At 45.8% G+C, this 17803-nt stretch overlaps 1 protein-coding gene, 1 long non-coding RNA gene and 1 pseudogene across 5 annotated transcripts; 1 reads left to right on the forward strand and 2 right to left on the reverse strand.

Annotated features, from left to right (window-relative positions):
- Positions 1-2793: 2793 nt before the first annotated feature.
- Positions 2794-4568, forward strand: LOC104581956 (annotated as a pseudogene).
- Positions 4569-5338: 770 nt separating this feature from the next.
- Positions 5339-12719, reverse strand: LOC100829940 (casein kinase 1-like protein HD16). Of its 2 annotated transcripts, none has more exons than XM_014897233.2 (17): positions 12556-12719; positions 11360-11824; positions 10175-10300; positions 10012-10085; positions 9861-9930; positions 9726-9781; positions 9577-9648; positions 9374-9468; positions 9142-9208; positions 8663-8792; positions 8360-8575; positions 8137-8267; positions 7367-7541; positions 7197-7287; positions 6547-6704; positions 5852-6040; positions 5339-5738 (listed from the first exon to the last, which is right to left on the reverse strand). In XM_014897233.2, exons 2-17 carry the CDS (start codon positions 11777-11779, stop codon positions 5679-5681), a joined length of 2130 nt encoding a protein of 709 aa, XP_014752719.1. In that variant the 5' UTR covers positions 11780-11824; positions 12556-12719; the 3' UTR covers positions 5339-5678. The 2 variants fall into 2 exon arrangements, with proteins under 2 accessions (XP_014752719.1, XP_010228605.1); XM_010230303.3 differs by having other exon boundaries at positions 11360-11832.
- Positions 12720-14516: 1797 nt separating this feature from the next.
- On the reverse strand, positions 14517-16793 carry LOC100845337. Of its 3 annotated transcripts, none has more exons than XR_002964268.1 (4): positions 16541-16793; positions 15346-16448; positions 15149-15257; positions 14517-15005 (listed from the first exon to the last, which is right to left on the reverse strand). It is a non-coding gene; the product is annotated as an uncharacterized LOC100845337 (long non-coding RNA). The 3 variants fall into 3 exon arrangements; XR_002964271.1 differs by having other exon boundaries at positions 15110-15257; XR_002964267.1 differs by having other exon boundaries at positions 14517-15257.
- Between the last annotated feature and the right edge of the window lie 1010 nt (positions 16794-17803).

The raw sequence follows: 17803 nt of genomic DNA on the forward strand, positions 1-17803 counted from the left end.
GGGGGGGGGGGGACAATGCACGGGCCGTGCGATGGCATGCGCAGCCGCCACCGTAGATTCGTCGGGGGAGGCGCGCGCGGCCGCCTCCGATGCCGCTCTCATGGCAGCGCACCGGCGGCGAGAGCGAGAGCGAGATGCGAATAGGGTTTGAGCTAGCGGCGGCGACGCGCGCGAGATGGTGGCCGGCCAGTCCTGGAGGGTGGGGAGGTATATGAGGAGGGGGAGGAAGCTGCTGGATGGAGGCGGGTTGTGGGGTGGAGGAGCGACATTGATGGAGGCCGGCAGAGAGCAGCAGCAGGCGGCCGAGACCGAGAGGGGGGATGACATGACCGGCGCCTTGGAAGTTGTGGAAGAAGGAATACTAGTACTCCAAGCTCTGTGTGTCGCCGCAGGGTCTCGTCGGGTCGAGACAATGGTTGGATATTCCTCACCACTTGCTTTAGTAGATCTTTTCTTCAATTCATAGGGATTTCCCCGGAGATCAAAAGCATTGGTATCAGGAAATCAAGAAGTTGGATACTTGGATCTGCTGCCGCGTGACCTATGCCCCACCCGTGTCAGTGTGTGTACACTGTACACTTTTTTGAACTGTCAGTGTGTGACGATGGCTCTTCTCATCCATGATCCATCCTTGCTGCGTCCGGCGAGGTGGTTCGAGGGCTTGAACTGCACGCGGGAACTTCTTTTTTTTTTGGTGTTTTTTTTTAGCGCACACGCGGGAACTCCTTGGACCATATCATGCAACTGGTGTATCGCCACATGCATGGTCATCAGACATCAGGCCAAGACGATCATGGGCCAAGTATCTCTTTCGTCGGTACATCATGGATCAATTGTACTAGTGGGCCCCAAAATTTCCGGGTCATTTTCTTCCGGCCCAAAACCTCAAAGTGCACCGATCCCGATCCTACATTTCTCACGCGGATTCCCTAAGCTAACGCGTAAAGATCTACTATTCCCCACGGTCGTGGGGGCAACTTCAGTCTTCAGAGTGCTCATCCGCTCCGGCACGAGCAATTGCTAGGGTAAAACGTGAGGTCGTGAGGAAGGAACAGGACACCCGGTACCTGCAGATGCCGAAGATTTGGTCACGGAAACGGGAAGCAGCAAGTATAAAAAGTCAACATGGCGTGCTGCAGCACACAGAAATGACGGCCAGCTAGCTAGCGGTCAGTCCGTCAGTACGTACTCTTCTGTAGCATCACTTCCCAGCAGGACCAGCAATTTCACAAGCATGAAAAGACACAAACCGAATCCTGGCCTCCTGGGCCTGCATGTGCATCGGGTGAAAGATGTATTTTTGCTTCTGCTTCACCAATTAATCGGGTGACGACGATTTGGTGTTTGTCCTGTACAGTGTACATTAGTACTCCTCCATTTGCACGTTTGTGCCGTCTTCCTCCAGTCAATAAAGCCAGGTTGTCCCATGCCTAAGCCCTTGGGCGATGCAAGGTGTCCCGTGCGTCCGGCGATTATGCAGTGTGCCGAGTTAATTAATGGAGCTTATGTGTTGCATTAAAAAAATACTTCATCCATTCCATAATTCTTGTCATCTAAACACCTTTTAGGAATAGATACATTCATTTTTGAGCAAATTTGAGACAAGAATTATGGAACTGAAGGAGTAGATAGCTATTCCGTATTTGGCGAGGTATTCAGCGTAAACTTAAAAACTATTGTCACAAACCATTAGATCGAGATTGTACGGTTCAAGATCAAATGAGCTCGTGTGGCTTAACCATTTAGGGTGCACGCAAGCGACCCGACCTGCTTGGTTGGAAGTAAGGTTAAAGATTTCAATAGAACTTTGAACAAAATTATAAAAATCGCTGAAATCTTCTACCTTAAAATTTTAAACTAGATTCAAACAAACATGGATTTCACTTTATTTTTTCAATGGAACCTGTGCATTCCATGTCAAAGGAGAAAATTCCATATTTGACATCAATTTTTAGTGAGATGTCCAAATCCCATCCTAGAATTTCCCTGTTCCAAATCTACCACTCAAATTTTGCTAGGGGCATAAATATACCACTACAGTGAGTTGACTATTAGTTGACAGTTAAATAAGAAATGAACAACTGTCAGTTTTTTCATATTGACCAAACTACCCGTGGGTCCACAGGTTAAAGAAAAAATCAATCCTAAAGAAAAGTAAAATCTATATGAACCACTCTCTCTCCCACGAGACAACCCGTTCTCTGCCACCAAATCTCGTCTCCCCTTTCTCTCCCCAAGGCGGCTCGGCGGCGGTTTCTCTGGCTGGTGCAACGGCGTTCTCCCACAGCTGGCACGGCGGCCCCAATTTGTTATGCCAAAATCATCATTGTTTCATTTTTATGTTGAAGCCTATTCCAAAATTGCGTGTTACTAACATCATAAAAATCTGGAATTATAAATATTCTAAAATGGGTATTTTGTCGTAAAGGGAAAATCAACATACTCCCTCCATTTCACAAAGAATGGCACGTACGCATTTCAAGATTTTGCTTTGACCAATAATTAGACTAATGATTTGAGACTTATGTGTTACAAAAGTTATATCATTGAATTCGTATTTCAAAAATCTTTTCAACGATATAAAATTTGTAACATATAATCTACAGACAATTGGTCTAATCGTTGGCAAAGTTCGATCTCGAAAAGCGTGGGCGTCATTCTTTATGAAATGGAGGGAATACTACCTATTGTCTTTCCATCTCTTACTTAACGGTCAACTGACGGTCAACTCGTTGTAGTGGTATATTTGTATCTCATACAAAATTTGAGTGGCAGATTTGGAATCGGATTTTTTTTTTCTTGTCATTTGGACATTTGGACAAAATTTGGATGGCAAATATGGAGTTCTCTCGAAGAACAAACGTGCTATGCCAGATCGTTATTTTGGAGAAAAAAAGATAGCTCTTGTACTCCTGTAGTCCTTTGCACGCATGCATGAGGCTCTCAATTTCTTCTACAGACCACCAAGTACACATCCGGAACTCCAGCTGGCCACGCACGCATGGCTACGTTCTCTCCTCGCAAACCCCTCTATATATTCCATCACTCCTCCAGAGGGTTCACCATTCATCCAATTAATCTAGCTAGCTCGATGGTCACCTATCACCAGCTTCAATTCCGACCGAATCACCAATTCACCATGAAGCCCGCGGCACGAAGATCGCCATTGCTAGTGCTAGCACTCGTCCTCCTCTCCCTCTCGTCCTTCGCGTCGTTGATCACCGGGAGCCACGCGGAGGCCGTCAGGAGGCCGGATGCAGCAGAAGGGCGGCCGTACATCTTCGGCGAGGAGAGCTTCCGGGACTGGACTCCGACGGGGAAGCAGCCGCAAGGGGGCCGGTTCCGCGTGCTGGACCGCTTCACCGACGAGCTGCTCCGGGACACCCCCGCCGGCGCCCGCCGCGTCGCCATGCTAGAGCTGGCGCCGCGCGCGGTCCTGCTGCCCAGCCACAAGGACGCCGACGAGGCGTTCTACGTCAAGGAAGGGGAAGGCGTGGCCGTGCTGCTGCGGACGAACGGGACGACGAGGGAGTCCTTCTGCGTCAGGGAAGGCGACGTCATGGTGATCCCGGCCGGCGCCATCGCGTACGCCGCCAACACATGATTCAATGTGGCTCCGCGCCGTCATGCTCTTCAGCCCCGTCTCCACGCCCCCCGGACGCTTTGGAAGCCGGTCCATCTTCGGCGGCTTCAGCGAGGACGTTCTCCAGGCGGCTTTTAACGTGCGTGCCAACGACAACCGGCGCTAGCTAAGCTCAGAGATCAATTTAGACACTTGAGCTCGATGTTTTAATTCTACCGAGCTTGATTAATTTTTTGGGAGTTTTTACTGTGTCGACAGGTTAACGCGGGGGATGTGTTGAGAATACAGGCCGAGATGGACGCCAGGGGTGTGATCGTGCGAGTGCCGGCGGGGCTGATACGGGCGCTGGGCAAGAAGCCGCTCTACTCCAACGACCACGGCAGGCTGTTCGAGATCACCGGCGACGAGTTCCCCGACCTCCTAAACATCGACGTGGAACTCGGCCTCGCCAACATCACCCGCGTAAGCAAAGCACATCCGCTATATATGGAGTAACGGAGAATGATTTTCCAGCACGTACACGGATTGATCAGATGAAACTGGATGCTTCATTCGCCCGCGCGGCGCAATGCAGGGCTCGATGATGGCGCCGAGCTTCAGGACCCGTGCGGCCACGATCGCGCTGGTCCTCGAGGGGAACGGCCAAGTCGAGGTGGTGGGTGGCCCGGGCGTGTCCGCCCCTGGCGGCCGGTCGGAACGCCAGCAGGAGCAGGGCGCGCAGAAGGCCGAGAGAAGCAACATGCAGCAGGGAGTGAGGGCGGATATCAAGGAGGGGCCGGTGGTCGTGCTGCCGGCGGGTCACCCGGCGACGTTGGTGGCCGGGTGAGAGAGGAACCTGTCCTGGCCTCCTGCTTCACTTCCTCGGTAACAAACCCATCAGTAACCACAACATAACAGCACCAGGAGCTACTGATAACCCAGTACAGGGTGGTGGTGGTGCACAGAAAGATAGATCCACTAACAAGACATTCCGATTGCACGTCCAGCTGCGCTTCGTCATTTTTTTTTGCCGAACCTGGACAAGAGGTCAGGGGGTTCCTGCAGTGCATTAAAGAAGAATAAAATGGCTCCGTTTATAAAAAAAACCGAACCGAAAACCGAACAACGTGACCGACCTGGCCACCCACGCACACTCAACACACACTGCAGAAAGAAGAAAACTGCCGAGGTTTAATGTTGATGTCATCGTCATCACACAAACACTCCTCTGAGCCGGCGACTCCGACTTCCCCCACAAACGCCCAAGAACGGGGACACTACCTTTGCAGGCACGCAAGCACATGCCGGCCCATGCCAAACAACCGGTCACCCTCGCTAGCGAACAAAAGACGCCGATTCTGATGGCAAGCTTCGGAGGGGTAAAAAGCAGGCCTGCGCTGAACACCCCAAAGAACGAACCACTCCTCCACCGAGTCATCGTCATCACACAGCTGGTGACTCCGACTTCCCAACGGCAAAGCAAAATCAACTCTGGAAAGCCAACGGACATGTAGGAGGAGTGACTACCAATCGCCACAGCCCAACACACCGTCTTCGCTGCCAGCCAACACACCGTCTTCGCTGCCACACATGCCGCTAACAGACACCATGCAGACAGGCAGCCCACAAACCACTTGACCCACGGCAGATGCGAACTCCAAAAGCGATGCCCCCAAGGAGAAAAGCGGCGTCGAGAGCGTCACCATCACTCAATCCAACTGGATCTCAGGTTTCCCTCGGAGCTCGGTCAGAAGGAGAGAAAAGGGCGCAGGTATCAAAAGTTGGAACATGGATTGACAGCAGCATCTAACAGCCGAATTAATCATATAGATCGCTGAATGGGATCTGCCAAAAGGGCGCTGCGTTTGGCGAATCACGACCTTAGCTTATGAACAGGTTCGCGTCTGAGGACTGATACAACATCTCGCATGATTCTTTACAATTAGAATAGCGTACCACCAAAAGAGGCCAGGCCAGTGCCAGGCATTTGAACTCAACTCAAGTCCTGGATCCGGTCATAGCAAGTTTGTTCCGTCAAGGAACTCTTCTGGCTCAGCTCAGCTCCCCTGATAACTCGGGTGACTTCAGCTTGGAGCTTGAGTATAGCTGGCTGCCGTCAACACGCAGTTCGCCCGTAGCAGATTGAGGCGATGTACAGGTTCTTCGCCCATTTTTCCTGAATTTTTTTTTGGTTCCAAGGTTAAGTTCAGACATATAAATGAAGATATTTCTCAAAGCATCGAACATCTGATTTTGTCCTGTCATTGTAAGTCATATGCATAAAGGTACCTTCACATGGTTGCTAGGGAAGGCAGAGGTCCGAAGGGTCTCCTGGGTCTCGTCCATTGGCTTCCTCTTTGGTATGCTCAAGATAAAAGCAGCTTGATCTGGGGTGCCTGCAGATGAAGTTATTCTGTAACCCGTCTCCCATCGACGATGGAGTCCTTCACTTGGATAAAGAAAATCCAACTCTACAACCTGCAGGTTGCAAGACAAGTTCAGTCTCATCACCAGTCATGCTGTGACGCCAGATTGGTAACCTTAGGGCATTGACCTACTAAAATTTCACAGTTGGTAAAACTCTACACGGCTACTACCATTTTGCTCGAAAGAAACTGTGAAGACCACCAATTCACTAAGGTTGACTGAAGGTAAACTTGCAGCTGCATATGTTTACATGTAGATATGTTTCATGCAAAGGCTAAAATTGCTGCTTGTTCTATGCGAACAATCAAATGTTCGAGAGAGTTGCTAGCACAGCACAAAACGATATACTCCTAATTGAAATGCAGACCCATGGACAGTCTTGTTGTTTTTTGTGAGGACATATGCAATCATTTAATGTATATGCGCATATCAGTGTCTACCACAGATGAAGTTATATATTTTTGAATTCATATTTAATAGATGAGGAACAACCAAATTCTTGCAAAGAATCCTTTCCAAATGATTTATCGCAAACAAGAGCGGACACGTGTTTTAACCTGGTCGGAGTAGCCCGCATTCCTTGACATGACAACTCCCCAACGATTTCCAGCAGTACCCATAGATGTTACATGAAACCCTTCTTTCCACTTTTTATTAATCCACTTGTACGGAAAAGATTCACTGACTTTGTACGACTGCTGTGTGTATGGAGTTCCTGTATTGATATAATAGATCAGATTAGAAGGATATAGCATGGAAAGAAAGGGACCAACAGTCTATACAAAACATCAAGATCTAAGACAGTAGACAGATGCTGATAATTTATTTAATTGGCATAGCATATAATCAAACCATTATGTAAATATTAAAACAGGAAAGTGCTAATGAAGCTTGCTCATCACTAGTATATCAGCACAATGACCAATGGCAAATCTATATTAACATCTATGACACACTTATGCATTCTGCACCAACAATGCTGTGGCAACCATCGTACACCAATGCCGATACTCTACATAGCCTTGCTGTACAAGAGGTTCTGCTAAAAGTTTGTGTCCGAACGGGAATGAATGCACATAGATTGTATTTGGTTCGTGTCAAACCTATAGCAGTATTCCATAGAAACATTTAATTTTCACTGAAGGGGGCAGTTTCAACAAATGACAACAGCCGGTAATTATCAACTGAGAACAGGTAATTTACAAACCTTTGGACATTACAACCAATGAGCTTCCATTAGTTGCTCCAGCTATAGCTGTTATGTAGAAGTTTTTCTCCCACTGCTCCATGATCCAATCCTACAAAGAAAGTTGGAAACAAGACTGTCAGGATTCTGGATTCATCAAAATTCGAACTAGAGGATAGACTGTAGCGCACCTTATGCAGGAAAATTTGTGAAAGTTCGTACACTTGAGAACCAAAGCCGGTCCCCGCATCCATGATGATAGCCCAAAAATTTTGTGAAGAAGCTACGCAACTAATATACAAGCCATCTTCATTACCTTTTTCTATATGCTGATGCAGCCTTGAATCAGCTACATTGTAGTGGTATCTATAAAGAGACAGAAGAAATGTCTTTTTACAGTCACATCCATTAACATCATATTTAGTTTAGGTAGGAGGATAGTGTAGCCAAACAAACAGGAACTACATAAGATTATTAAATAATAATAGAGCACAAACTAAACCTTTCCATCACTAGAACATTGAATGGGTCAGTTAGAAAAATGCATAATAGTATAGATTCAAGTCACTGCTATCATGACTAAGATGGGCGACACTTCGAAGTGGAGTTCACACCAAGAACTATCGAATGTGCGCAACATGAATCACCACAAGACAGTAACTGTCTGCACCTCCAGGTCAATCCAACTATTTAGGAACATTTAATGCTTAAAGGTGTAGAGTCATCTAATCCTTGATCTCAAGTATGAAGATCGTGTGGTGAGTGATGACTGCCAGATAGGAACAAGGGTGTAATATACTTGTAAGAAGGATAAGTCAGGTCAATTAAAACGGCACTTGAAATCACTAGAACAGACCCCTTTTCAAGGTCAAGGGAATGACATATCACAGAAGAAATAATATCAGGGCAAGCAAACATATTTGCAAGAACTTCACGCCAATTTAATATTTAAAACAATTACCGCTGCTTCATGGGCCGCCTAGCATTATAAACTGAAATCCATTGAGTTGCTGGGCTCCCCAATCGAACTTTCTTTTTAGGCTGTTCATCTTCTTCAAGATTTACAACCATTCTTCCACGTTTCTGCCCAACCTATAATTTGCACAACAGATGCATGACCAATCTCATACAAGAAAATTGAAATACAGAGTACAGGTACAGGTTGTGGGTACAGCAGTGCAAACCTTTAGAGCTCCATCGATTCTGATGGGTCTTGAAGCAGGCACTTCGATCAGACTATCAAAAAGAGAAATAAGTTTTGCGTAATTTGGCTCTTCATCAAACTTCATATTAGAGACCATCTCAAAAAAATGTTTGAATGGAGTTGGACAGAAGCAACACAGTGCCTCCGGTGAAGTAGACATTTTCTTCTTAGAAACAAGAAAGCTCTTGTTGTCTCCCTGTATTAATAAGCCATTAACATTAAAGTAGGCTTGAGAGAAATAGAAAATGATTAGCCAAACTCTGTTAAGCACATCTATGGCTACCTGATACCCTTGCCAAGGTAATCTTCCTCTTATTAGAAAAACAAGGGTGTATGCAAGTGACTCCAAATCATCCCTCCTACTACCAGTACGGCCTAAATGGGCATGGACACTAGCATACCGAATTGTTCCCCTGCAAAATGTAGAAATAAAGTAGGTCAGTACTAGGGGACTAATTTTCTTTCTATTTACTCTTATAACGATCTGAGCTAATGGCAGTCATTCACCCTCACCAATTTTGCCACTTACAAACTAACCCGTCAAGAAATTATGGCAATTGCCATCCACTGTATGTAGTAGACATGTGTCGCGATGCTTTGATTAGTTAATTTGATTGATGCTTATTTTGATTTTTGAGATAATATTTTATCTTGCACAGATTAAGGGACTAAAGGTGAAATAACTCATGCCATAGAAGAAAAAAATGTTGCGAAGCACGAGCATTTATCTAGTGTACACAAAGAAGCTAGTATAGGACCAACCTAAAGATGTCTGGCCTCTGGTCATATTCAACATGCTGACTAGATGATGCTTTTTTCCACTTGGATGCTGCATAATTCAATATGAAAAGAACCATGTTAAGAAGGTTAGTGGGACGTAAAATGTATCAACATCCTATTAAGTGGCCAATACTTACGAGTGAAGGATATAGCGCACTGAAAACATGAAACTGAATTTCTACATACAAAGATGAAACTTGTTTAAATAGCATACCTAAACCAAGATCAATGAGGAAAAGCTTCTTCTCATCAGGTGATCCCGGCTGACCAAGCAAAAAGTTTTCTGGCTTCACATCCCCATGGACAAAACTGACAACATAGGAAGAAGAGCAAGTGTTAACACCAACGAATATGAAATCATGGGAAGTACATGGACTTTAGGATCATAGTCAGAGATAAATGGCTTTAGATGATTACCCTTTTGAGTGAAGCTTCTCAAGGATAGATATGGACTCAACGGCAATGCAAGCAACCATATGAGGAGACATCCTGTTGGGACATTGGTGCTTTCAGCAAGGTGTAAGAAAAACAGGCTGGCAAGGTCAAAAGATTGATAAGATACTTACGTCTGCCCCATTGAATTCCAAACATCCCAGAGGCTAGGACCAAGCATATCCATTACCTGAATTTTGAAATGCAGGTTGAATGAATTAGATCACATTAAGAGGCACTTTAGAGTGCAAAACTATAGTTAAACTCACAAGAATGTAGTAGTCTCCCTGGCGACCCTTGTAGTGGACTGATGGTATGCCATAACAACCATTCAGAGTCCTGTCAGAAAAAGTTTTAGCATGCCATGCACCACAGAGAATAACATGAATGTAGAAAGGGTTGATTGTGTGTAGTTCTTACTGATAAACCTGCCACTCAAACGGGGGCCCATAAGTACATCCTTTGCTCCTTCGATGCTCAAGTTTTAGTGCAACCTACAGCATATTGATCGATAGAACATTGGATTATTAGATCAAGAAATAGAACCTCAGTGTCCGAATGAGGCAGGTCAGAAAAAAAAAACCTCATATGCATCTGGACCCATGCGAGAAGCTCCACCAGTTACTCTTCTGCCAACATAGACCTGGCCAAATCCACCCTTACCCAGCTTCCTATCTGTTATATATTCTGGAGAGCTGCCTACTTGAACCTGCAATTTTTAGATAACGTTCAGATACTTTTGGAGCTTATATCATGGAAGTAGAACTCTACCATTTAAATAATATTGATAGATCTGTTAAAATATCATAATAAGAGAAGTAACTAAGCAGAATTACAGAAAGTGAGAAACCAAATAGGGTCGTAAAAACTTATGTGAAAAGGAAGATATCACAGCCATTCCTAAATATGTACTCCCTCCGTTCCATAATTCTTGTCGAAATATTACATGTATCTAGACGCTTTTTTGGAATAGATACATCTATTTTTGGGCAAATTTGAGACAAGAATTATGGAACGGAGGTAGGACCATTCACTGCAAAGTCACCAATTTATAGAAATCAGGAAATGTGTTTCGCTCTGCTATAATTAGCAATGCCTGGTAAAAGAAAAACAGATAGCGTTTTTCTAAAGAGAGCACAAAAATGGATTTAGATTTGCTGCCAGAGTAGCAAAACTTCTCTGATTCTATATGTTGTTGAACAGAGGAGCATAAAATTGTTCGATTGTCCCCTCAAATATAACAGAGAGTAAGACTGAGTCCACAGTAAAGACTAACATCTATTGACTCTTTTTCCCCAAGTCTGTCTGATTTATACTTTAGTATCTCATCAGATGTTTGCTTTCTGCTGCAAAACAATACTAGGAAAACACAGCCACCCAGTCTTGACTACTCTCATGCAAGCATAAGCAATTGAACACAATCACTCACGCAGACATAGTTAAACTTCTGGCCATGTTCGACATTCAGATGAATAACCATCCATTGTTACTTATTACATCCTGGTAATTGATAGTTTCTAAAAGGGGCACATTAGTTGCCAAAGAAGATAGGTATGCATGCTACAACAGAAGAATAAGGCACAATATAAATAATCAATGACAATGCATTGCTACATGATGGTACAAAAACTACCAAAGAAAATACGCACCTTGAGCCCATAGCATAAAAATAACAGCATCAGTAAAGGAATGGAAAGAAATACTTGATCAACCGGTGCAACAGGACAACAGATGTAAACAAGTGAACAGGGAAAATAAGAAGTCATACCCTCTCAGGCACTGGCGTTGTTGTGGCTTCATCTTCCGCCGCTGCAAGTCTGTCACCACTTGCACCATCCATTCTCAAGTTGGCAGCCCCGTCAGCTGCCTTGTTCAAACCAAGGTCCTGCTGGGCTCTGCCGGCAACTGCCTCTCTAACAATAGCTTCAGGGAGGTCCTGGCAAGGCTGCTGGTCAGTCTGCAAATCAATAGCCTTGATTCCCTTTCCTCTAGGCTTCGGAGCTGGCCTTCCTCTTACTGCAGCAGCTGCTTTCTTGTTGCCTCTGCCACCCGCACCACGACCACGCCTTCCACCCCTCCCACGTGGAGCTGGCAACACTGGAGTGGCTACTTGATCTGCGGCCTCGATGTCGTCAACCTTGCTGGACCTCAGACGAGCTCTTCGAACACCACTTCGCAGCTCTGGCATTATCCGTCCATGCAACCCGACCTGGCGTCACACCCCTCGGCGCTCCTTCCAATCTCCGCATGCAAAAGAAGCCAACAAAAACAATAAATACAGCCAAAACGGAAAATGGTAACGGACCATACACACAAATATTTCAGCTGAAATCTTGTTCCTTCACCATGATGTAGCAACCAAAACATGAGCAGTTCAGACTTCAAACAGACAAAAGTCTGGGAAGGAATCAGGCTGGGGCCTTCGTCGCCATCACAGGCAGCCTTAAAGAGGCGGCCTGCTTTCATAGCACCACAAATCCTTTTTAAGTGGAATCGAATGCCACCATAGCCGCAAAAGGAAGCCGGGCATCTCCATCATCGGATGCCTCACGAGGGGATCTCCACCCAGGAGGGGAAAATATCCCACCTTCCCCGCGAGATTACAACAAATCGGGCCTCAATCCGCCTCGAAACTAATCACAGCCCATCGTGGAACCCCAATCCAACGCAAACCACACCTCCCTCCTAAATCCACGGTTACACGCCGCCTAGACAAATATCGCATCGTGTCCTAAGATACCCCGAGCACCGCCAGGAACGAATCGGCCGCCGGAGAACGAATCGGGCCGGCAGAACCCCATCGGATCGCGCCCGGACGCTCCCCGCGCAGTCCGATCGTGCGAGAACCGAGACGGGCGCGACGCCGCAAACGCCGCCCGCGCGTGGATTGAAAAAAAAAATCGTACAAAATGGGGAAGGAACCGTGGGGGAACGTTAGAGAGGGGGAAACGAATGGAGGCTTACATCGGGGACGGAGGTCGGCGTGAATCCGGAGCGGCGGCGGCGCCTCGGGAGCCGTGCAGGGAGGGGGGGGGATGGGAGGAGGGAGATAGGCGACGCGACCGTGGGGCAGAAATTGTGGAGCGCTCTCCTCGCGTGCTTGTCGAGGAGGTGGGTTGGGGTTGGGAGGGGGAGGGGGGGGGTGAGAGAGAGCGAGAGGCGAGAGCTGGTTGCTGCTGGGTGTGTGCCGCGGCAGCAGCTGGCTGGCAGGAACCTGGGCGTGGGCCCGGGTGGGTCAGTGACTGGTGGGACCGGGTTATCGAGAGCGCCGGTCTGTCGTTGCATGCGTTACAGAACCTGTGCACGCGATATGTCTACACGCTATTCTTCTCGAAAGTTTTCGGTTTAAGAGCGTCTGTTGATGCGAAGGTCATAGGACCGTGGAAAGTTTGAATTTTGAAATATTTGTCTTAGACGTTGGTTGGCGAGAAAAGGAAAATTTTGCCGGACTATCTCAACTGGACGCGTTTGGCCTCACCTCCCGCGATTTATCGAAGTTTTTTTTTCTTCCGTTGACTCACTCCACCCTCGTGAAAACCTGTCCATCCACAATTCTCTCGATTGTTTCATATCTCGCTCCTCTCAGTCTCTCTGGCCGGGGCACCAATGCTTGATGTAGGTGGCAGTAGATTTGAGTTAAGGTATGTCCATTCCACATTTATCTCTCTCCCGATACCTTCTCTTCATCATCTACATTCATGTCCTATCTCCTTGGTCTCGCATAACCGGGCAGCTAAGAGATTGAGGGAAGGGAGATGCGGGAGGGAGTTGGTGGAAGGGCCATAGAATCATTTTAGAGGTAGGATGTGGCCTCCGAACACTCGGTGACCAGCCTCCCAAGTCCCTAGTGTTCGGATGTGGCCTCCCGGTTTCAGTCTAATCGTTCTCATCCTCCGTGTTGCAAGATTGGACCGCACGAAGAGCATGGTGATGAATGATGACTGACTATTGCAGTGGAACTGTTAGAATGTCGTTATTTTCAAGAAAGCCCTCCATGTCAGCAGTGGGTTAAAAGACGGATTATTAGAGCATGTATGATGCAAGGAGCTTTGGAAAGTGCTTACAAAAAATAAATCGGTTCTTGTTTAAGCACAAGTGTTTGTTTCTATAGAACATGTGCTTAATTAACCACTTTTGGTATAGAAATGAAAACTGATGCATACAAATACACGATTTAATTTTATAAGCACCTCGTTAAACACCTTACATTGTTAGGAAATCTTCATCGGAGACCCCAATCGAAATAGAAGGGAACTACAGATGGCATCCATATTCCAAAGTTTGAGGTTAGGAGACAAGTATTTTTACTCCATTTGCTTCTTTCTATAATATGATTTATTTATTTTCCTGAGTTAAACTTTTGACCAAATTTATAAAAAAGTCAACCAAAATATACACCTCTAAATTAGTTTTATTAAATCCTTCGTGACATATATCTTCATGGTATTGTACATATTTTTATAAACTTGGTCACATCTTATAAAAAGGAAACGGGAGGGGGGGTGTTTATGTACAAGATTGTACTGAACTATTGATGGTACACATGTGTGAGCCTGGTAGGAAAACTCTTTATGTTATTTCAGTAGATAAGATTGTACTGAACTATTGATGGTACACATGTATGAGCCTGGTAGGAAATGTGGAAACTCTCTAGGCTGACAGGAATTAGGGTATGAAATGACTCCAGCAAACATGTAGTAAACCGTTAGTATTTTTCGTGTACTACTGATCAGTACAACAACTTGACCCTTTTTCTCTCTCAAAAAGCATCAGTGTCCTTTCCTAATCTAAGATCAACCATATTGCCGCTGCATAACACCATTTTGGTTCTCCCAAAAACAAAGGGGAAAGGAGATATTTTAGGCATCCAAGTGGTAATTTTATCTTGAGCCAAGCCACGTCGTTCAGTGAACAACCACAGAATCTGAACAGCTAGCCACATATCTTTGCATTATCAAGCAAAGTAAAGCACGAGATGCCCATATGAATCACGTTCTCCTTTCTTTTAAGCCAGCATAATTAGACGTCGTTGCATCTACAGGATACGGTGAGGCCACACAACAGCACAAGGAACTTATCAGAGGTCATTCTAAAACTATTTCGAGATGTGCCATGCTGATCCCCTCTGCAAGTTCTTCGAGCACCTCCGATCTCTCGCACTCATGCCACTCCCGCTGGCGTGGCACTATCACCAGGTCCCCGAACTCCCGTTCTTCGTGTTCAACGACGTGCCCATCAAGCAGATGGACGCGCCTCAGCCTTGGTGACGCGATCATGATCTGCTTCACAAAGCCTGTCTGCCATCCCATTCCGTCGAAGCCGACGACCACCAGTTCTTTCAGGTGATGGTGCTGCCTGTGTTCCACTTGCACATCTTGTGATCCAACACTCGTCTCCTCTGAATCATTGTCAATCTGTATTCAGAGTTTCAGAATACATGGTTATGGAAATCTTTCAAAACCGAAAATTATGTGTTTGGCAAAGAAATAGTTATTAGATTATTTGGTCGATAAATGACATATATGGACATAGAGTGACTCCAAGGCAGGTGCGGCACCAAGTAGGATGAGAATCCAGAACGTATCCCAGTTCATTGGCATGTTTGCAATCAACAACTTCTTGAGAAGATTGAACTGGTTGTGAGTGATGGTTGGTTCAATCCACATCTGCATATTTGATGCAGTGACATTTAGTGTCTTAGAAGAGATGCAATGTTTATTATAAATCCAAATCATTTCAGGAAAGACAACTCACCTGACGCCCTCTAAATTGCAGAACAAGGTACTGTAGCGGTGGTGGCATCCCTTTGAAGAATTTGCTTAGTGGATATGTCATGTTGCTACCGGAGGAATCATCCTCGCCATTACCGCCAGTTTGCAAGAAGTCCAGACTCACATGCATGAGTCGAGGCATCTCACCATAGTATAGTTTGGTTGGCTGACCGCGACAAGCAAATGTTTCAAGACAAGGCAGCGAAGTTAGATAGATTTTCCCAATGTTGCAGTTGTCCAATTGGAGATTCTTTAACTTCGATGTTGCAACATAGATATGAAAAGCACCTTGGGGATAACTAGAATTTTTCAGCCTCAAATCAACCAGTTGTGTACAGTTTCTCATAATATCGCAAACGCGTGTAATACTCGCACTTCCTTTGCACAGAATGAGTGTTGTGAGCCTCTGAAACACCAAAGGGTAGTGTGAACCGGTATGATAGCAATTGGATAGCACAAGCCGTTTCAACTGGATATTCTCCAATCCACTCAATAGCCCGAAGTCATAGTGCCAGCCAAAGTTGTCAATGACAAGCTCCAAATCTGCAACACCCCATCTGCCAATCGCTGCCGTAATCCATTGATCAATGAAACTGCTCTTCCCACATGTTTGAAGCCTCAGCTTCTGGATAGACCGTTTCTGACATTGTTGGGATCCAGAAGGAATGCATTCACCCGTTTAACATAGCACCGCATGGCCTGACGCTCATAACGTCGCAGGATTGGAGTGAGCAGATGGACCTTCCCCATCCACCGCTGGTAACGGTCTCTGACAGCGCCAAGCCGTTCGTACCGGTCAGGATAAATGTCGGTCAAATTCTGAGCTTTCTTCTCTGCCTCGTACCCGGCCTTAGCCTCCACGGACATTTTCTTCAGCCTGTGGTAGCGTGGAGGGAGAAATTCATCACTGGAAAGGTCATAAGATGTGTGTGATCGTCGAGGAAGATCCTTCCACCGCTTCGAAAGGATAATGGTGGTTATTGTTGTGCGTGCATCTAGCTTGTCAAGGATCATGATCAGTATATCATCAGGTAAGTTGCTGATTCTGTCCTCACAGCAACTGTTGTGTTCCTTGCTCATATGCATCTGGTTTTGTTTCGAGAGAGAATAAGGGATTGTAATGATTGAACTCCAAATAGCTTAGACAGAGAAGGGAGGGAGGAGGGGTAGTGGCGTACTCGTTTGAGCGGCGAGGAGGCGGTGGTGCTGACGGCAGAGATATCGGAGGCCTTCCTGAGCCGGCGGTAGAGCCGAGGAGATGTGCCCATGGCCATCGGAGTCGGAGCGGAACACCGGTGGCTCGCTGGACGGCGCCTCGGCGGGGAGTGGACAGCGGCGGCGAATCTGGGCTCGTTTGCTTCTCGCCGGGCGGCCGACCTAGTGATAGCCGAACCCAACTTCTCAAACAGAGATGCGGTCTGAGTCGGAGACCCGGCGAGGCACGGGTTCTCTCTTTTCTTTTCTTTTCTTTTCTTTTCTTTTCTTTTCTTTTCTTTCGGAAGACTCCAGGGAAAAGGGTCGCAATGATCCAGCAGTAAACATATCTAGAACTTGAATTTCTAAAAAATAAATCATGAATCTAATCTCTCAGTTATGCTCTCAGGTGCTGGAATCATTAAGTAAACAAGACTGAAAACAACTGATCGCCAAATATCAGTAATGTAGTAGTATTAAATTTAATTTGTAGTACGAACCGCCAGGCTTAATATACAGATGAACTTCAGAAAACCGACTTGCACGTGAGGAAGTTGCAGTGCAATTTTCTGGTTCGAAGAAAGAACTTCAGGCAGAGGGAGAGAACACCAACTTTCACAAACGGATAGCCATTCGTAGCATTATCGAGAGTCACGAAAAGAGAGAGACTGAGGATAATGGTCAATTATGAAGATATATCAATGAGGATGATTCGGTCAAGGACATATATATATGTAGTGAAAAAAAAAAGTTATGTCAATTATGAAGATAGTTGTTTTTTATGCTTCGTTGATAAGAAGACTTTACTAGACTTTCAACGAGCGTAATACGTGTAAAAATTCTCCAACAATACACGGAAAATAATCTTTCCATTAGAAAAGAACACTTAGATTTATTTAAGAGTTAAATGCACTCACGGTTTCGATTCTCATTTTAGTCACCGTATTTTAGAAATCAAAAGTTACGGTCCGTGAACTTGACGAAATATCTCACATACGGTCAAAGGTGCCGTATTTTGTGTATGGGTCTGTAGCCTATGCCAGCCCTGCTCGAATTTTTGCATTTTGCCCCTGGAAAAAATATGCAAAAAATGCGCTTATGTCCTCGTGAATTATTTTTGAAAAAAAATGCAAAAAAACTACGCCGCTGCCGCTGCAGGGGTGGTAGAGATAGCACGCGTGACGAGCCGGTATGTCCTTGTTGATGGCCAAGCTAAGGAGGACGAACCCGCCATCCGTGGAGAGGAT

The sequence above is a fragment of the Brachypodium distachyon genome, chromosome 1, assembly GCF_000005505.3.
Source record: "Brachypodium distachyon strain Bd21 chromosome 1, Brachypodium_distachyon_v3.0, whole genome shotgun sequence".
NCBI lineage: Eukaryota > Viridiplantae > Streptophyta > Magnoliopsida > Poales > Poaceae > Brachypodium > Brachypodium distachyon.